At 29.9% G+C, this 22326-nt stretch overlaps 2 protein-coding genes across 2 annotated transcripts; both read left to right on the top strand.

Annotated features, from left to right (window-relative positions):
* Positions 790–5237, top strand: LOC109352649 (vacuolar cation/proton exchanger 3-like). Its single transcript, XM_019594799.1, has 12 exons — positions 790–1196; positions 1649–1716; positions 1837–1865; positions 2447–2643; positions 2753–2965; positions 3075–3200; positions 3610–3726; positions 3888–3941; positions 4038–4154; positions 4269–4362; positions 4477–4542; positions 4859–5237. The coding sequence occupies exons 1-11, from the start codon at positions 912–914 to the stop codon at positions 4539–4541; spliced, it is 1365 nt and encodes a 454-aa protein (XP_019450344.1). The 5' UTR covers positions 790–911; the 3' UTR covers position 4542; positions 4859–5237.
* LOC109352653 (probable envelope ADP,ATP carrier protein, chloroplastic) lies at positions 18010–22326 on the top strand. Its single transcript, XM_019594806.1, has 10 exons — positions 18010–18377; positions 19250–19306; positions 19812–19874; positions 19981–20037; positions 20126–20209; positions 20423–20491; positions 20569–20681; positions 20791–20960; positions 21315–21393; positions 22102–22326. Exons 1-10 carry the CDS (start codon positions 18048–18050, stop codon positions 22217–22219), a joined length of 1140 nt encoding a protein of 379 aa, XP_019450351.1. The 5' UTR covers positions 18010–18047; the 3' UTR covers positions 22220–22326.

The following is a 22326-nucleotide window of genomic DNA, read 5'->3' on the forward strand; positions in this document are numbered from 1 at the left end:
TCATAAAATAAGAATACGGAGAGATAGACATAAAGTACCTATCGGCTCACTATGAATATACAATGTCAATTTTTTTCTTTAATTGTAGATATAAATATTAATGTCAACTCCATTTTAACTTCAGGAGATATAAGGTGTTTATATATAATATAAAAATATAATAAAGAAAATAATATATTGATTATAAAATATTATTTTTTATTATAATAGTAACCATAATATAATATATATATATATATATATAATTTATGAATAAGGGATGAAAAGTATGACTATGTCATTTTAAATTTTTTATCATAAACATGATAAATATAATTAGTTTAATTAAAAATCAAAATAATATAATATTACCATATAAATTAATACTGAAAATATTGTTTAATATATTATTTATTATAAGATGAATACTTAAATAGTAAAAAAAACTATATAAATTCATTATTCCAAAAAATAAGAATAATTTAATACTACAATAAAATAATACTTTGACTAAAGATATCTTTTTAAACAATATTTTGACATAAAAACTCATTTGTAAAAAATATAGATTCACTCGGTTATGAGATCACTGATAAAACTTATAAGATATGTATTCAACTAGACACAAATGTACGTTGAAAACAAGATTTTATAGTATAGTAATTAAGATTGATATTTGAAAATTCATTTTTACAAATTGGGAAAATAAATATCTACATAAGAAAGTTCGTGGAAGTTGCCTCTCATCACTTGTATATATATTCATCAATCTCTCCCTCATATGATTCATAAATTAGTATAAGCAAATAAGCTAGTGCAACAATTATACTAAACTATCACCTTTTGTAGTTTTCTCTTCTACTATCATATCATATATATTTATATTTCTCTTTATTTTTCTCCAATTACTATATCATAATTTTTGTGTGAAAATGGGTTCTAATCAACAACAATTACAAGAACCATGGATTTTGGAGAATGGTGGAAACAATATCAAAGGTTTGAGCAGAGAATTGAGGCATGGTAGAACAGCACATAACATGTCATCATCTTCATTGAGAAAGAAATCTAGTCTCACTCTTGTGCAAAAGATTCCATTTGGTTGGTTAAGAAATTTTTTTGCTAATTTTCAAGAGGTTATTCTTGGTACAAAGCTTTCCATTTTGTTCATTGCAGTTCCTCTAGCTATATTTGCTGAATTATATGGCCTTGGAAGGGTGAGAATATATATATATATATATATCTTTATCTTATGTTTTCTTCTCAATAATCTATGAAAAACAATTCATAATCATAACATTTAAATCATTTGATATATATATTATATTATTATTAATCTGATATTGTTATTCTGGTTTAGTTTAATTGGTCAAACTTAATTAACCATCATATGGAAGAACAATATTTGGTTGTTATTGTAGTCATATTAAAGAATAACATTATGATAATAATATTATATAATAAAGAAACATGGAATCTTTGAATAATAGGTCAAATATATGTAAAATAAATAAATAAAATATTGTTATTCTATTGATGAATTTTCTAGTCAAAGTGTATAAATAAAAAGTTTTGTTTTATGGTCTATTGCAATAATTTACATTTATTATTTTATGATGGTGATTATGAATATTATGAATAATCATTTTTTATTGTATAATGTATACAGCCATGGATTTTTTTATTTAGCTTAATAGGGCTTACACCTCTTGCTGAACGTGTCAGTTTCCTCACAGAGTAAGAAACTCTCATGAAGCTTTTTTCTGAATAATTCATACCAAAATATTTTTTCTTTTTATTTTTTTTATTTTGGGTTCATTGCTGATTCTATTTTTATTTTTTTTCAAAATATTGCAGACAAATTGCTTATTACACTGGTCCCACAGGTATGAAATATTTCCAATTATATAACATTTAGAATATAAAATTATCATCAAAGTTTGGTCATAATTTTATTTCATTTGGTTCTTGTCATCATCACACATCACTAATCACATGCATGTTCTATACTTTTACAATCATAGTTGCAAAATTCTCTAAGTAACCTTCTAAATCATGTATATATTCTAGTGTACTACATTCATACCCCCAAAAAACTCATGATATTTCATAATGTATAGAAATTTGGTATTTTGAGATGAAATCTAAATACCATGTGGTAAAATTTAAGTTTTGCAGACAAAATTTGTGACATGAAATTGGTTGCATTGATTAAGTGTTAAAACTAGAATAAAAAACATGTTCATAAAAATTGTTAAGATTACAATTGATTATAATAAAAATCGTGAGTTTGACACAATGGTAAAGTTGTTGCTTAATGACCATGAGGTTACATGTTCAAATCCTGAAAATAGCCTCTTCGCAAGGCTATGTAAATTTACCATCTGCAGACTTCATTGAGTGGATTCTCGTGCATCGGGCCGCACTTTTTTTATGACAATTGATTTGTATATATTCTGATTTACAGTGGGAGGACTTCTGAATGCAACATGTGGGAATGTTACTGAGCTGATAATAGCAATATTTGCCCTTACTAGTGGCCAAGTTGCTGTGGTGAAGTATTCTCTCTTAGGTTCCATCATTTCAAACCTTCTACTTGTTCTTGGAACCTCTCTATTTTTTGGTGGTATTGCAAACATAAATGTGGAACAAAAATATGACAGAGTAAGACCCTAAAATCCACTAAAAAAATTTCATATATTAAGTACACATTATTACTTATTAATCTTCCCTATATTTGAATGATGACTCATTTTAAGCATTGAATTTTCAGAGACAAGCAGATGTGAACTCACTTATGCTGCTATTAGCATTGTTGTGCCACTTGCTTCCATTGCTTTTCCGATATACCGGAGCGCCGATCGCAATCACCGATGCTTCATCGTTGAACTTGTCAAGAGCTGCTAGCATTATTATGTTGCTTGCATATTTTGCTTACCTTGTTTTTCAACTATTTACACACAGGCAGTTATTTGAGGCTGAAGAGGTATATGCTTTATTATGAAATAGTGAAATTGATTGATTATGTATTAATCTAACTAATGTCAATATCTTATAATAAGTTAATAACATTATGTAATTTATGTATCTTATAGGTTGAAGGTGGTGAAAATGACTCAGAAGAAGAAGCTGCAATTGGATTATGGAGTGGAGTTTCTTGGCTAATTGTCATGACTTTAATCATTGCTTTGTTGTCTGAATATGTGGTTGGCACAATTGAGGTAATAATATAATTAGCTTAAACTTTTTTATTTGAAATAAGTAATTATCATACAAGCTACTTTCAACAAGTTTTTCTAAAATAAGAGTTTATTTTCAAAGTTTATATAAACTAAAAGAGCTAATATGAATTTCACAAGTTAGATCTTAAGTATAGTTCTTACACTTTTGCTCAATGGTGTACCGATTTTTATATACTTGTATTAAACTTTTTTATAAATTGTAATCGGGTTGGCATTTTTTATACCCGTTTCTAATACATTTGCTTATAAAAAAACAAGCTGATTTTCATAGTGTGTTATTCACATAAGTCCAAATAATCTTACTATAAGCTCTTCCAAGTAACAAAATATGATGAATTCTACTTTGGCTATTCTAATATTGATAACAAAAATGTGGATGTTATAACAGGCTGCATCAAATTCATGGGGTTTATCTGTCAGCTTCCTCAGCATAATCTTGCTTCCAATAGTTGGAAATGCAGCTGAACATGCAGGAGCTATCATTTTTGCTTTTAAGAACAAGCTGGTGAGAATTTAAATAGTGTTATAAATTCCTCCCTTCCTTAATAGGGCTGAGTTCATCTCCATTACCGGAAAATCGAATATTGGACTCAGATTCTGACATGTGGTACTAAAAAACATATTTTGTGCTCATAATTGTGACTAAAGTAATGGTCATGACTACAGGATATTTCATTGGGTGTAGCATTGGGCTCTTCAACTCAAATTGCATTGTTTGCAGTAAGAAACACTTACCTTAAAAAAAATGCATATAAATATTTCCATTAACTTAACTTTCTCTTTGGATTAATGAAATCTTATGCAATCACATTATAGGTTCCTGTATGTGTGATTGTTGCATGGATAGCAGATATTCAAATGGACCTGAACTTCAAGATACTAGAGACAGGTTCTCTTGCTGTAGCAATAATAGCCACAACTTTCACTTTGCAGGTAAAGTTAAACATAATTTCATCTTAACAAAAACACTATATTTTTCCTTCATTATTTCATTGGATCAATCTATGAAATATAATTATTAACATATAAAATTTCCTTTTTATATAGGATGGTACATCTAACTACCTAAAAGGGTTGATTCTTCTGCTATGTTACTTTGTTATTGCTGCATGCTTCTTTGTACAAACTGCACCAAGCCTTAGTAAGTATAATATATGTAAAATTAACCTATGGTCATATAAATAGTTCAAAAAACTATACCGACCTTATAAATTCTGAATCATATATCTAATATTCGATCACCTTTATTTCTCAGACCATGCTGGTGGTACTAACATCAATCTTCAATCAGCAACTAGTGCAGTTTTAAGTGCTCAATAGGGTAAGTACATTTTATGTAGCTGATGAAGATATAATATAATATAATATAATTTGTTGGACCTGCGATCGGGGAGTCTCCAACAACCGAGGAGTTCCATTGTTACATGGGTATGGGAAGAGTGAAGAGTCAGAAGTGAGATACCACGTCTTGAACCAAAACCTTAAGGCATTAGTTTCATGGGTCTTTCCTACTTATAAACTCTTTCACTCTTCCTTGCATATTCAATGTGGGACTTCACACTTGAATAAACCTAACATAATCCTTTGTGTATACATAAGAAATCTTGAGCTAAGTGGTGCCATTATTTTGATTGCAGGTTTTGGTCTAGTTTGGTCCCTCACAAGAAGATTCAATGGATTGTTTATTGTTTCATTTCAATCATCTTAACAAATTGAGAGAAGGTGGTAAAAGTTTGGAGGTAGCTTTTCAAGTAATTTAATTGTAAGGTGGGGCCTAGTTAGTCCAAGAATTTGGGTCATTTGTATGTAATGTCATAAGAGTTAAGGACAAGTGTGGCATTAGGGTCAAGGGATATTGTCTTTTATGATGTAATTGTTCTTGTCTTTGAGGTTGTATTAGCAAGAATAAAAAGTGATTATTTTAAGAGAAACAAATTATACTCTTGTATGAATTTGGAAAAAAACTTCAATTTATGGAAAAGAAAAAAAAATGGGAAGAAAGGTATATTATTCTGAAATCATGCTTTATTTTCTCTAAAAGAATGTTGGAAACATTAGATGTAGGAGTTTGGTATATGGTACAAATATCATTATTGTTGTTCTTCTAAAATTGGCTGAGCACATGATGTGTGGGGTAGGCACATGTCATTTTCTATCTATGTTGTAAAAAATAGATGTAAGAGTTTGGCTGTTTATTAAACACAACTCATTTATTAATAAGACGTTGATTTAGCGGTGTAAGGTCACAATGAATCTCCAGATCGACCAAAAAAAGTCAAATGTTCATATTGTGAGATCAACACTTATTGAAAGAGGTAGTCACACGCATTAAAATGGATTAATTCCTTACCTATAATAGAGTAAGAGGATACTCTTGGTTAAACAAAAAAACACAAGTTATTTTACTTAAACAAAAAAAATGCAAAGTCATTACTTCCATATGCTGGAAAAAATTTATTAAGTATTAAAGATTATATAATCAGCATAACATTGCATCACATTTATAAATTAATAGCATAACTTCACGTATATAGATAAACATGCTATTATGGTTACATTACAACACATAAAAATTTAGAAAACAAAAGCAGGTCTAGGTACCCCGTTACCCAAACTCGAACTCATCTCTAGGTAAAAGTATCATTGTTGTTCTTCTAAAATTGGTTGAGCACATGATCTGTGGGGTAGGGAAGTGTCATTTTCTATCTATGTAGTAAAAATTAGATGGAGGAGTTTGGTATGTGACCAATTAAATTGTTTATTAAACATAACTCATTTATCAATAAGATGTTGATCTAGCGGTGTAAGGTTATAATAGATCTTCAGATTGGCCAAAAAAGTCAAATATTCGATTCGTGATATCGACATTTGTTGGAAGAGGTAGTCACATACATCAAAAGAGATTAATTCCTTAATCATAGAGTAAAAGGATACTCTTGGTTAAACAAAAAAACATAAGTTATTTTCCTCAAACAAAAAAAATGCAAAGTCATTACTTCCATATGATGAAAACATTTATTAAGTATTAGATTTTATAATGAACATAACATTGCATCACATTTATAAATTAATAGCATAACTTCACATATATGGATAAACATGATATTATTATTACATTACTAACACATAAAAAATTTAGAAAACAAAAACAGGTCTAAGTACCCCATTACTCAAACTCGAACTCATCCCTAGGTAAAAGCATCATTGTTGATATTCTTCTAAAATTGGTTGAGCACATGGTGTGTGGGGTAGGGAAGTGTCATTTTATGTAGGAGTTTTATATCCTACTAGCGTATCCCAAGTTTTGATCAACACATGCTACAAAATTTATTTGAGTCATTACTATATTTTTCGATAAAATATAAAAACTCTAGTTTAAGTCTAATTTAAAAACAATGGTCTTTAAATTACACATATAGATATTCGGGAGTCAATTATGGATCAGGGAAGATGTTAATACCCTATCCATCCATATTATAATGATATTATCACTAATTGTGTGGAAGATGCTTTCACCTTCTTCTTCATATCAATTCAAGGAGCCGAAAGTATGACAATGTTCGCATCCACTTTTCAATCTTAAATATTTTTATAATAACGATTAAATAGATGATTAGTCAATTTTCGTTATTTGGTCATATTTTTAAGAGAGTAAAGTATAGTCTTATGTTCATTATGGTATCTCATCTTAAAAAATGTGGCAAATATGATTTTAATTAATGTAATCTCATTCATTCTTATTTTTACATCTTTTATTATTAGTAAGATATGGATGTTTATTGTCAATGCTAAATTACAATTTACATTTGACTATTATTATTATTACTACTAATAATGAGGTTATGGTAAAATAATTAAAATAACAAAATGCTCAATACCTATGTCTACAAAGCTGTACATCGATCTATTGTCTCATAAATTATGTCACCTCATGTATTTTTCGATCAATCATAGACTTGTGATACATGCAGTTACACAATTTGTAGGACAATAGATGTTATCCCGTATATAAATGCTGGAGAAGGGAAAGTGGCCTAGTGTAAGATTGCCAGACATCCAAGACTAGGACAAATTCCTACAACAATGCCAACCAGTCTTTGGATATTGACTGGGGCGTAAGAATGGTTGCTAACAAGAGATATTGGCACGTTTTTGGATTCTTGTTTTATTATTGAATGTGTGTTAAATGTGTGCTTTAAATAGAGGGATTTTGGCACATGGTAAACTACAAAATGAGAACATCACATTAACACCGGATTAAAATATATTTTTGCAGTTTTTATTTCATTTTGAAATTAAATTAGACATTTTATTGTCTATTTTCTTAAATTTGAATAGGGTATTTTTTCAGATATGAGACACCTAAAAAATATTTTCTAAGATGAAAAATAACTTAATAACATTTTATAAAGCCTAAAATTTATTGTAATACTTATGAATGGGTAAAAATAGTTAGTTGACCTTATAAAAAATTAAAAGTATTTGGGACACTCAATTTAGGTGGAAATTCATTAACAAATCTATAGGATCCAAAAAATTATCACATTATCCAAAAGTGATATGTTGAATGGATTATGCATATTTTTTAAAAATAATTCTTCACGTTAATTTATATTTATTAAGTTAGTTAAAACTCTTTTTTTATTTTTAAAATAAAACAAAAATTGGGTGCGAAATATATCTGAAATGATATTCCACCTCTATTGAGCTCATAAATACTTAAGTAAAACATTTTTATTATATTTTAATTTTCTTTAAAATAAAAATGAAAATTGGAGAAAAAATATTTCTGATGTCATCGCCATAATTATTGAGCTCAAAGGTGCTCAATTAAGACCTTATATTTTTTAATTTTTTTATAAGAGAGGGAAATTGAAATCTGAAATTATTATTATTTTTAAAAATCAAGATCTGATGAAAACTATTTTTAAGTTTGTTAGGCCAAACAAAATTGGATGTTCACAATTATCACTTTTGTTGCTTATTATTGGATAGCACGCAAGTTGATATTTGAGTATTATCATGATAAGTAATCAGTAAAGAAATGAATATCAATTTGGTCGAGATATGGAGAACTTATCTAACGGCGCTTTGTCGCGTACATGTGTTTTTATGAGTTCAGCCTTTCAGATTGTTATTGCTTGACTTCGTGTTGTCATTATGTGTGGTTGAAGGTGAAGTGGATCAAGAAACAAGTCATTGTAGTGATGGAACTTGGGACCAGGAAAATAAAACCAAGAACACAAGTCAGTGTATTGTCAGAAATTGCATACAAAAAAATAAAATCAAGAATGCATGTAGGTGTATTGTCGAAATTTGTGGACAGCAAAATAAAACCAATAACTCATGTCAGTATAATGGAACTTAGAGATAGAAAAATAAAACCAAGAACCCAAGTGAGTGTGTTGTTAGAACTGTGGAACATAAAATAAATTCACATCAAGCATGGAGTATTAGAAAGTATGTTGAAACACGTCAAGCACGAGGTTCTAAAATGTATGATTTTGAAACACGTGAGACATGAGATCCTGAAAAGTATGATTTTGAAACACAAGCACAACCTTGGAAAATATGATTTTGAAACATGTCATGCACGATTTCTAGAAAGTATTATTTTGGCATGCATTAGGCATACATCCTGAAAAGTATGATTCTGAAACATGTCAAGTACAGAGTTGTAGAAAGTATTATTTTGAGACACGTATGACACAGGCTCCTAAAAAGTATAATTTTCAAGCAAGTCGGGAAAGGCTCTAGGAAAGTATGATTTTGAAATACGTCAGACATGGGTCCTGGAAATTATGAGTTTGAAATTTTGAGTTTGAAACACGTTAGGCATGCAATACTGAAAAGTTTGATTTTGAAACATGCCACACACAAGTTCCTCAAAAGTATGATTTTGAAACACATCATGTGCGAGTTCCTATAAAGTATGATTTTGGAACACGTCACACACTTGGTCCTGCAAAGTATGATTTTAAAAGATGTTAGACACGAGATCTCGAAAGTGATGATATTTATGCTTGATGGTATATATGATGCAAGATGATAGTTTTCATGATTTGAATGTTGTTACCAATGAGTAATATATGCTTATTTGAGTACAACATAGAAAAGGGTAAGACACATACACAAAGATTCTAGTATACCGCTCATGATTTTATGTTTTCCTTTTAGGATGACAGAACAAATAACTTTTATGGACTCGATAGAAGCGACCATTATTGACCACTATTGATTGGGATGATTGAATGACAACTTTCATTCCATTTTCACATTCTGAGAGGAAGGTGATCAAAAAACTGCTCCAATGCTTAAAAATACTTTTTCTTTTAAGGTAACTCATATAAAATGTCTCAAAGTCATTTTGAGGAGAATGACTACCCAAATACATTGCGCAATTATAGGCTAGACGATAATCTTTTTTTTCGAAGTGCTCTAGTTTTTTGTCTATTGAACAAAAAAATTGCCCCACTCTGTATATTTTGAACTTTCAACTTCAATTAAGAGGCTATAATTTAGATTCTTCAAAAAACTTCCTCAATTTGAATTTGAGGATGAGCGATAATAAGTTTTTACCTTAAGGATGCTCATATAATTTTCCCTAATTTCCCCCAAAATACATAATGTAGGTACTTGTTTGAATTCTCTCATTTTATTATAATCATAAGTTGTATTTTCAGGATTTCTACCTAGCAGTTTCCTATTTCTAGGTTGTCCTCGTGGGTTTTCAACTTAACACTCTTTTTTCTTTTTTGGGCACCCTTAAATGTAGTGGTTTCATTTGATAAGAAGTGGAAGGCTTGAACTATGTTTATGAGTCATTTTTTATATTATTCTTGAAAGTGATAACTTAATATATTTCACCTGTTTGATTGAGAGGTTTTGATTCCTTCTTATTGGCATAACTTAAAGATTCATGAGAAGAAACTCCATTGCTACCCCAGGTTTGGGCCTCCTCTAACTTTCCTCTAGAGAAAATGGGTTTGATCCAAAAACTTTCCTCAAGAATTATCTCAAAAGTGCCTGAATTTGAGAGCCTTCAACTTTTCCTTGGTTTTAGTGCTCTTTATTTAATGCATCACTTTAAAAAGAAACAATATTAATAATGATTATGCAATTTTGGCAAGTGTTTGGACTACGAATAGTGATGATGGGATGAACGAATTTGTGTTTAAGCTCTGAGTTGATGTGGTGATTATGATAATAATGGGAGATAATAGATTTTAATTCATGCATTAAAGATGAGATATTCTCACCAAAATTTTATGAATTTAGCGGGGTCAATAGTCTTTCTACCATGGTATGCAACTTAGGCAAACCAGTCCTCAAAACTTTGGTCAGTAGTCTTTTTAGAGTTTGTATCGTGGCTAGGCTAAGGACTTTTGAGAAATTGATATAAGGATCAAAACTGTGTATTTTCCAAACTCATCTATCACCTTTCTTATTTGTTTATTTTCAACCATTTTCTGACATGACATTCAACAATTAAGAGGATCTTATTGGGTAACTGATAAAAGACTAAGATCAAGGCGATAATGTTCCCTTGAGGAATTTGAATGGTTCCTTTGGCGGTCATTAATATTGCATTTTTCTTTATCCTAACTTTTGCTTGAGATATTTATTGAGGATTCTAAATGGGCTTTTTGTATATTATTTTATTTTTTTGCACTTTGATGGCATTGAACTTTTTATGTGTCTTTCTTTAGAATGTTTATCCTCATGTCAAATATGATAAATGGTATTGTGAAAGAGTGTATTCATTTTCAAATAATTGAATGTGAAGGAAAACTACCGTGCTTAGGGCTATTGATATTTTACATGTAATATAGAAAAAATTCTCATTTCAGAATGCCTATGACTCAAATGGTGTGACTATATATATCTTCTTAGTATTTGAGAATTACAAATATGTCTCATGTCACTATAAAATATATGTCTGTGGATTCACACCATCTTGGGTCTTGCATTTACATAATCCTCCATTTCCTTTTAATTTTAGAGTCAAATATCTCATACTATTGCATGACTTTTATTATTAAGATATGAATGTTTTGTTAATGTTAAATTACCATCATCATTTGCCTATTATTACTAACTAGCACTATCCCTATGTGTACACACGAATCATTGCATATTTCTTCTATTAAAGTCAAATTAGTACAATACAAATGTGTAAAATAAAAGTAACACACATTGAATAATTCGAAATGATAAAATGGAACAATATGTAAATGGTTATTGAAGGGTGAGAAAATGTTAACTTGTGACAAAAAATAAAATGAGTGAAGGGTGAGAAAAATGTTATAAAAGTATTATCCGCGAGTTTTTCAGTTTGTGAAAATTTTATCAGTCAAAAATTAAACATGGAGAAGTTGTGAGGAATGCAGATAAATATTTATATGTGAGAAAAGATAATGTGAGTGACTGACTAGAGAGAAAAATGTTAGGAAATCTTTCGTTGTGAGTTCTTTAGTTTGTGAAAAAACCTATGAAAAATTAACCATGGAGAAGATGTGAGGAAGGTAAATAAAATATTAACTTGTGATAAAAACAAAATATTATAAAAGTCTTACTCATACGTTCTTCAATTGTGAAAATTTACGTGTGAAAAATTAAACATTGAGAAATTGTAAGGAAGATACACAAATTGTTAACTTGTGACAAAGGGTAAAATGAGTGACTGGATAGAAAGAGAGAGAGAAAAAAAATGTTAGAAAAGTCTTACCCGTGAGAATGTTAAATGATATTTGAGTATAAGATTAGATGAAATTTGAGAAAAAAGATGATGATGTAAGAAATGAAAGATAGGAAAAAAAATATGTAGGTGAAACGTTCACCATACAAAATCAAGCACAATAATATAAAGTGTAACGTGTAAAAAACAATATAACATTAGTCTATAACAATAATATAAGGTTATAAAATAAAGGGAATCAATTTTATTCTTACTAATATAATGTATAGAAAATGTCTCATTAATATTAGTCATCTAAGGTTTATAAAGTAAGTTTACAACATGTAAAAATGTCTCATTAATATTAGTCATCTAAGTTATAAAAAACAATATTATGTTAGCAATACGGAATCTAGGAGCCATATAATACTCTTAATATAAAATAAACAATATAACATATTTGAAAATTTGGAAAAACTAATGAGTTCATAATTGAAAAAGAATTAATCATATACTCTTTCTTATCTTTAATTTTGTTTTCAAAATTTTATATTTATCAAATGCATAGTTATTAACATTAATTGTTTAACGATATTAAATTGTTCTCATTTTGATATAGTCATGATTCATATGATGAATTTTATACTCATCTATCATATTAGCTAATAAACTTGTGTCTATGAGCCATATAATACCAAATACAAAGGGTATAATAATCATAATAAATATTTTAAATTCACAATGATGTAACTTATAAATTTGTTTTGGAGTATTTTGAGGCACTCCTTATATATAAAGGTTTTCACACAGCTAAAAACATTATTTTAAATTATAGTCTTGTTATGGCTACTCCAAAAAATTAGAGGTCAATAATGGAGTGAAAACGAAGACAAGCTTATTTTCTAGAAACAAAGTAAGACATTTCCTACGAACATGATGTGTTGGGTGAGGGGCAAGCACCTCCAACAGACTTGTTGTGTCCAAACTTTAATTACGAACTAAGGGTTCAAGACAATTATGCAAATTGAATGTACTATTAATTTTTGTGTGACCTATCTTCTAATTGATATTGAATGAGTTATAAGTTATTATAAGATGATGTATTATGATTATAAATTATTATTACTATTCTTTATTAAGATTTTCCGTACTTGTGACAACCGGAAATGTTATACTTTGAAAGTTTTTTCTTAGAAAACAAAACCTCATTGATCAATCTTGATTGCTATAATGAAGAAGAAAAAGAAACAATGCAAACAGAAAGCTTAAAGCTTAACTTTTATTGAATACCAAATGTTAATCAATTGATACAATAGGAAAGAAAGAACCAACTTATATAGGTTGATTCATAACAACTTATCCTAACTAACTCAAAACAGAATTACATGAAACAATACACTCAAGGAGCAAAACAATAAAACCCCTATAAAACAGATTCTGGTTGCTTGACAACTAAGGAATGATTGTCCAGCAACTTTCTTCAGGACTTGGATCTCTGATTGCTGATCATACTCAGTCCAAGTTACAAGGGTATAGCACTTGTTCACGTCCTTGAATTCAAGAGAGAAAAGAGGTTCTTCATGATGCCTTAATGATGTATGAATGCATTGAGACAAAGGGAATTCATGCTGAGACATTGAACTAATTGTCTTGGTAGAGGAATTTGTGTCATGACTTGCTGAATTGGCTGAGATGGCCAAAGGTGCAACTTCATGCTTCCATAACTTGTCCACCAAGGAGTCCAACTTGAAGTCTGCATCTCTTAAGCAATCATGCATCATCCTGCAAGGAATTAAATCATGAGAATGGATCAAAGTTAACATTTTTAAAATAGTGTGATTAATTTTTTTATCTTATTATGTGTGGATTATATGACATCTCTAGATTATGTGTCTAAAGAGTTTGATTTTAAACTATGTTGAAGATCACAATCATGCAACTCAATTGTTTATAAATTAGTTTTTATTATATAAGTTATTTTGGAGGATATGTGACAGGTTCAAGATGACTTGTAGACTATGTTTTACCCGTTTAGTTTAGCATCCGATGTTGTTATAAAAATTACATATATCTTTATAATATGTTTTATTTAGTATTTAATGAGATGAGATTTAAAGAAATAGATTTTTTTATAAGGATATTATTAATAATTTGGTAATTTTAAGATTTCACATATCGCATTACTTTTATTGTATTGTTATGAAAATTAGGGTGTTACACACCTCACATGCAAATACTCAGTATAATATACACATATAAATTACAGATAGTTTACATATGTGAAAACGAAATGTGATTTGTATAGTTTTACTATATCTTAAGGAATATATATTAGTGCCATTTACTCTCCTCTTCATAATAATAGAAATTTTGGAGACTTTCTCATAACTCTAAGGTTACAGAAAAAAATGTTGCATATAAGAACACAAGCCAAAGGGAAACCAAGAGGTGAATACAAAGTATAAAACAAAAAACAAAAGGGAAATGAATAGTACAATTTGTTGAGATCAAAATGAGGAAGTAAATGAAATAGGAGAGAAAAGTTGAGATAATGGCAATATGGAGTGATTTGTATTAGTTGGATGTGCTCTTTAACTCTAGTTGCAATTTGGGTGTGTGAAATGGGAGTGGACAAAGGTTAAAAGGTATTGACCGAAGATTATAAAACTTGTGCTTAATTAGAAATGCAATCACCACTAACTCGTTGGTTTCCTGGTGTAAGGGTTCACTGGATTTTGAAGTTTGAAAGTTTAATTCATGAGAGTGACACTTGTTGGGAGGAGCAGTCACGAACCCTAAAAATGATTAGTTCCTTACCAAGGACGGTGCTACGTTGATTCCAGGGTGTGCATTCCTGATTTTTTTTTTAAAAATATGTATATTATTTATATACATATTTTTATGCATAAGTTAGCTGAATTTGGAAGACACGTTTTTACGCATTAGTTCATTTTTTTTTAAGTTAGTAATACAACTCTAGAAAAAAAAAATTCAACTATGAAAAGTTGAAAAAATAGGTTGCATAATCGAATGGAATATGCATGAATGAATGATTGTTTAGTGACTTATATTTATCGAGAAATGTTCAACAATATTGACAACAAATTGATTATTCAATGAGAAATGTAATTTATCTGATTAAATGTATTTAGCGAGAAAAGTTATTTATTTGATTAAATATATTTAAATTTTATAATTTTAACATTAATATTTTCATCTTTTTATAATCAATTCTATATATTATTTTAATTTTTAAGTATGTTGCACACTATATATATGGATCCTAGATTTATCACTGTTTCTTATCCTAAAAGGTGAGCCAATACTCTTAGTGATACCAAAAAAAATTAGAAATGCAATGGGAGTAAATAGAATTGGACTCTAATATCATGCCTAAAAGTGTTTTACAAAAGGGCAAAATTAATTTGTTTTTTCACTTAGCTTTTGATTAGAAGTTTTGTTGATTTTGCTCTTTATTTTTTCACATCATGCAAGGTGATTATCATACCTAAATCTCACTAGTAATGAATATGGTATATCAAGTCTTAATACATGTACATATTAGGAGTAATCAATAATTGATTGGTCAATTATAAGAACACTATGGGTTGTTATAAAAATATGTATTTATTACTAAACATACTTGTATCCTAGATGCATGTTGTTTTATCAATTGGGGGTTGCTTATAAAATTATGCATGTTGGAAAATAGTGTATTTAATTTAATATAGAAACTTGAAACACCTAATTCAATTTTTTTAGATTTTTAGTGTTAAATGATACTAAATTAATATTTAATATTAATATAAAATGTTGACATAAAGCTTCTCCATTGTTTTGAGTGATTTCCCCCTAATAAATATTTAATATTAATGCACTAAATTATCTTTTATTTTAGATCTTAGAAAATCTACTATCTTATTATAAATTGAATGGATTAATGTTATTACAAAAATAAATATTTCCAAATTTTGACACCTCGATTTAACAGAAGATATTTTTATCTTCTTAAAAGTAAAATTTCTAAAGCATCTCACTCAACACATGACAGATGAAAAATTCGCTTACATATTTCTTTCTTTCTCACTTCTCATCTTCTTTTCAAAAGTCACTTTCTAGTTTATATATTCTCTTCATTCTTTAATGAGAAAATCAAACTCATTTTCTTTTTTTCTCTACATATCATCATTCGATTAACTTCACAAGTATGACCTTCTGATTTTTCTATTCCATTAAGCACTAGTATAATTTCTATTTCAAACTCAAGTAATGTCTTTTTTATTTTTATCTTATTTTCTATTTTATTTAACCTTTAAGTGATTCTTATCTTGTTAGAAAGTTAAGACAAACCATGAAGATCTCAGGGATCTAAAAAAATTGTATAATAAATCATATTAGACATAAAGTCAAAACAAAGATGTTATTATGAATTGTTGAGCATTAGACAAACTTTGGGTCATATCTTGAGTAGTAAATGCCGTTTTGATATAAAATTAGTGTTATTCAAATGTTAAGATACATGTCTTTAATTGTAATAAAAAACCATATTGATTAATCAAACAAGGTAGAAGATATATGTCTTTAATTGTAATAAAAAACATGTTGATTAATCAAACAAGGTAGTAAAAAGCATTTGGACAATAAAAAAATTGCTCTAAAGTAGTAAAGAAAGTCATAATGTAATGAACACAATTGTTCAAAATACACTTTGACAAAGAACTCTCTTCCAACCTTATATTCTCTTATATATTGAGTGGATTACGAATCGCGAACATTCATAGGTATGTAGGGTTAACTCTTTCAACGAATATTTTTTCCATCCACAAGACTCGAACCCGAGATTTTGCTTAAGGTGAATCAAACATGTACCATTTTTGTGATGTTGCTTATACTCTTCATAACAATCATAGACTTCAATTTCAATTTTGTATATCAAGTGATGCTAATTTCACACATTTGATGTTTAAAGCTTCATATAAGATACAAATTTTGCATATTGTTGCAACATTTCCTAACAACATTAGATAATGACACCAAACCCGAATTTGATTTAGTAGACATTTGATCCATCCTTAAGCCATTCATTCAAATTGTAGAATTTTTGTCTTCTTTTTTCAACAAGATAAGAAACACTTAAATGGGATATTTACATCATCAATTGCATTTAAAAATACAAAAATAGGGTCAATAATCTTCACCATGCATGAGAACTTTTAACAATTTTTTTTCAAAAATGACTCATTTGAAACTACTTTCATAAATTATAATTAAGGTACTCAATGAAGGATATAATAAGTTTGAATGGCTCATTATTTACATCTTTAAAAAATAATTCATTTTAATTTGTTATTGTATTTTTATTTTTTTAATTAGGGATCTTAAAGCATCTTCAACTCAACATTTATATTTCTTAAATTAAAAAAACATTTCTATTTTTGATATTTTTTATTTGTGAGGTGGGATACTGTTAGTGGGTTTGCTCATTTTTATTATTGTTGCATACCTTTGGAGAGAATGATTTTGATTAACTTCTAATTTCTAATTTATTAGTTGATTTTATTACTAAAATATTTTTACCTATTGTAGAAACAGAAAATAAACGTTTCATAATAAGAAACTATAGTTTTATAAAAACACATTTAATTATTAACAATGAAAATACGAAATAAAAAGAATGTAAAATAATGTACAAATATTTCCTTATATAATAAAATAATTTATCTCCTCTAAGTAATAAAAATATGATATGTGTACTATTTTGTTAAGTTTTAAAAATATTTTTATATAAAATATTTAATTATAACAAATGTAATGATTTTAATGAGTGCAAAAAGATAATTTATTTCATTATATCATGAAATACTTTATTTCCAAGTTTAATATCTATATATTGTCACTTTATCATCTATCATCTACTTAAAAATCTTAAAAATTTAACGATGATTTATTAGTAATGATAAATAATAGAGTAAATTACACTAATACCCCATAAATTTTAGTAAAATTACACAAACCACCCCTCACTTTTCTAAACTCACAAAAACCTGAATAATATGATGACAATATATAAATGTATGAAAATATGATTAAGGTTATCCATGAGTTAGAGAAGATTTGTTTAGAAAAGTGAAACATTCTATCTCTCTCAAATGTCCACTTTGGGAGCAAATGAGGATAGAAGTGCACTCACCATTTCATGGTGCAAAATCCCACCTCTTCTAAACGACGTCGTTCACCACAACTCCACTACCACCCTTTCTTTCCCCAACCCCACGCGCTATAACTTCGCGTGTGTCTCACTTGCAGAACCCAAACTCGTTCATGATTTCTCTCCCTCTCTCTCTCAGCTTCTCAAACACCCTCTCGCCGTCTTTGCCTTCCTTCCCAGAGACGCCGCCCTCTTCTCCGCCGGAGCCATTGCCGGAGCTGCTGGTAAAACCGCCACCGCACCCCTCGACCGTATCAAGCTCCTCATGCAGGTGCGCTTACACTTTATCTTTATGTATGTAATGATTATAATCTAGTATTTCATTTGGGTTGTGTTAAAAATTCAATTTTTAAATGATAAGTTACAAAAAATGGGTGAAAAATGTTGTTTTTATATATATTAATATTTCATTTGGGTTGTGTTAAAAATTCGTTTTTTAAATGATAAGTTACAAAAAATGGGTGAAAAATGTTGTTTTTATATAAGATTAATGATATTTGTTTGATATTATCGAGATTTTAAATTGCGGTTGCGGTTACAGAGGGCTTTGAAATCTTTGCATTACATACTATTGGGGGCAAATGTGTGGCGAATATGTTCGCGATGTAGTTTTAGTGACTCCCGAAACCTTAACATTGTTGTGGCGTCTATAGCAGTTGCAGACCCAGGTTTAAAACCTTGCTAGTTACTTTTGTAGAAGTGAAATCGGAAAAATGTCATTTTTTTCGAAATTGTCTTGAAAATTCGAGCTTCCCGGAAAATTATGTATTTTTTATCTTCATAAAAATCAGTTTTTTTTTGGTAACTTAGTCAGGCTTGCCAAATATGTTAGATTGAAACTGAAACAGCTTTTCTCTCAAGAAATGAAAAGTTAAAGCTGTTTTGGTATTGGGTTAATGTTTGCCAAACACACTTTTAATGATTGAATTGAATGTAATCTTTGTTTGGAAGCTGTAATCGAAGTGGATGGAATGGTAAGACAAAGAATGTGCCACTTGCTATTTGGATTTTACTACACTGATTGGGTTTGGATTAACTTATTTTATGTTCTGGAATACATATAATCAGAATTTTGTGGAAAGAGTATTTGTTTGAAAAGCTGTTTTCGACTTTTCGGGTGAAAATTAATCAAATGTGTTGCAGACTCATGGGGTGCGGGTTGGACAAGACAGTACTAAGAAGGCAATCAGTTTCATTGAGGTAATATTCAATCTTTTTTTATTTCAATCATCCTAATTTGTTCTTTGCTGAATGGTTATTCTTCCATTTGTTTCAGCATGTATATTCTAGAGTATGATGTTTTGTCGTCGAGTTGTAAGTGTAATAAGTCGATTGTGTAAATGTTATTTGATAAGAATCTGCTTCTGTACTTCCTTCCGGCCTAAAACTTGACTAGTTTGGTGTCTAGTAGGGAATTGGGATATGAGGTTTTCTTGTTTTTTCCGAAACCGATTTGATAAGGTCATATGAGCAGATATTATAATACCTGTAAAAGGTGTATGTAAGGGTTTAAAAAAATCCACTCCCTCACAAACCGAAGAGGGTATCAAGTTTCATTGCTGACAAAAGGGGCTCTTTTTCAATATTTGTAACAATAGGCTGATAGAATACGATTGTTTTTTTCTCCATCATAGATGCACTGCGCCCTTTGATCAGAACATTTCTTTATTTCTTTTTTCCGATCTTACGTGGACATAAATTACAGGCCATAACAGTTATAGGGAAGCAAGAAGGCATTAAAGGTTATTGGAAGGGTAACCTCCCCCAGGTGAGTACAATGAAGAAAGAATTTATTGGTATTCCTGTATTTATATTTCCTTATAACATTGACAAGTCTTGTCATTTGTTTTAGTGTTTCTTCTATCGTGTTCCAGGTGATTCGGGTCATACCTTACAGTGCAGTCCAGCTTTTTGCTTACGAAATTTATAAGGTTTCCTCTTAACATCTTTCGAGAAGTTCTAAGAATAAATAATTCATATTCGACGACCATGCCTAATGTTCTATTTTTCGATTTACAGAAATTATTCAGGAGACAGGATGGTGAGCTCTCTGTTGTGGGAAGACTTGCGGCAGGTGCTTTTGCTGGCATGACATCCACCTTTGTAAGTAATTAATTCGTGGTCGCTAGCTTTTATGGTTTCATCGGGTTTTAGTGATATTGTGTTTTGCTATAGCCTTATAGGTATTAAACTTCGTGTAATACTTAATGACCGATGAACAATCTCTTTTCTGTAAACTATATTTTGATATCCTTTATATCTTCCTCATAACTCTTATTATTGTCAATGTATCTTCTTCTTTTTTAATCTATGTAGATAACTTACCCATTAGACGTCCTGAGATTACGGTTAGCTGTTGAACCTGGTTCTCGAACGATGACAGCGGTATGATTGAACTGCATTAGTATTTAAGCAAGATCTCCCTTTGTGAAGATAGGTGAAACATATTGCGACTTTTCCAGGTTGCTTTGAGCATGCTAAAGGAGGAAGGATTTGCGTCTTTCTACAAAGGTCTCGGACCTTCTCTTATTGCGATAGCTCCGTATATTGCAGTGAACTTTTGTGTTTTTGACATGTAAGTGAATATTTCCGAGCCTTATGCACTGGGCCGTCCTTTTATATTTGAAGTTATTTTTGAGGGAATGCGCTTGGACTTAGAAATTGAAACCTTTTGTGGTTAATAGATTAAAGAAGTCATTGCCGGAGAAATACCAAAACAGAACTGAAACATCGATCCTCACTGCTGTGCTTTCGGCATCGCTTGCTACTCTTACATGCTATCCTTTGGACACTGTGAGAAGACAGATGCAATTGAGGGGTACACCTTATAAGACATTACTCGAAGCCTTTTCAGGTGAAGAATGATGAATACTCCTGTTTAACTTTTTTAGCATCAGCAATTTATAATCACCGACACATTTATATTTAAGTACATATTAGTTACAAACATACTAAGAGGGTCCACGAGGTCACGGATTCAAATCCCGAAAACAACCTCTCTGCTTGTAAGGCAAGGCTGTGTACTAGGCTGCTCATTAGTTACAAATATAGTATGAGCCGAAGTGTGCTTTTCTTGATATAACAAGCATGAATCATTTTATGCCCTATGATTATGAAGCCCTTTTAACTCAAAATCAAGTGAACATTTATTGGAATTTATTTAAATGATGAGAGTTTCTTAATGATTATCCAAATGTACTTGATGCAGGTATTGTAGCAAAAGATGGAGTTATTGGTTTGTATAGGGGATTTTTGCCCAATGCTCTAAAAACACTACCAAACAGCAGGTTCATTTCATCTTCTTTTAACTGTAGTAATAAACATTGTGATATATTCATTGCTTTACCTTTAAACAATGCTTAGAAACATGCTTTAACTTAGGGGTGAGCAGGACCCGACCTTACCCCCTCACCTGGTTTGGCCGGATCGTGATCAAGCCTGAATATGGTTGGGTTTTGTCGGGTCTATGGTAGGGTTCAGGTTCAAAAATTAGACCCAGTCAATTTCTAGGGTCAGGTAAGGGACAAGCATGATCTGGCTTGACCCATCTCATAGTCACCCATACATCATGTTTTTATGTATGTTTATTCAATTGTTTACAGAGTAATGACATCTCTTTGGTCGAAAGTATCGTCAATTTTCTAACTTTTTCATCATATATACGTGATTAATAATATACACATATATCATTTCATATGTCAAATTACATATCAATACTAATAAAGTAATATTGAAAAGACTTTATCTATCTAAAAGGGGTATACATTATATTTAATTGGGTCTAAAGTCAGCTTCGGATACAAAGGTTGACTCAGTCGATATTTGGGATCGGGTTAGCTTCGAGTTTAGAGTTATGTTCGAGTTCAAAAAAACAATCTAACCAACATTTAGGGTCGGGTAACGCTCCCTTACCCGACCCTCACCCCTACTATCACTTATCAAGTTTTTGCTTGTCATTAATTTCATGATTTGTCTGTTGTTTCTTGACTCTGCAGCATCAAGCTTACCACATATGACATTGCTAAGCGCCTAATAGCAGCTAGTGAGAAAGAGTTTCAGACAATCACAGAGGAAAACCGCAACAAACACAAGAACATCAACAATCACAGATAGTAAACTTATGATTCATAATGTTTTTTTAGCTTCAATTTTTGTGTTGAATTAATCTCCCTTTACTTTAGTACAACTATTTCATTATTTCTGGGAAATTTTGTAGGATA

The sequence above is a fragment of the Lupinus angustifolius genome, chromosome LG07 (genome assembly GCF_001865875.1).
Source record: "Lupinus angustifolius cultivar Tanjil chromosome LG07, LupAngTanjil_v1.0, whole genome shotgun sequence".
Lineage (NCBI taxonomy): Eukaryota > Viridiplantae > Streptophyta > Magnoliopsida > Fabales > Fabaceae > Lupinus > Lupinus angustifolius.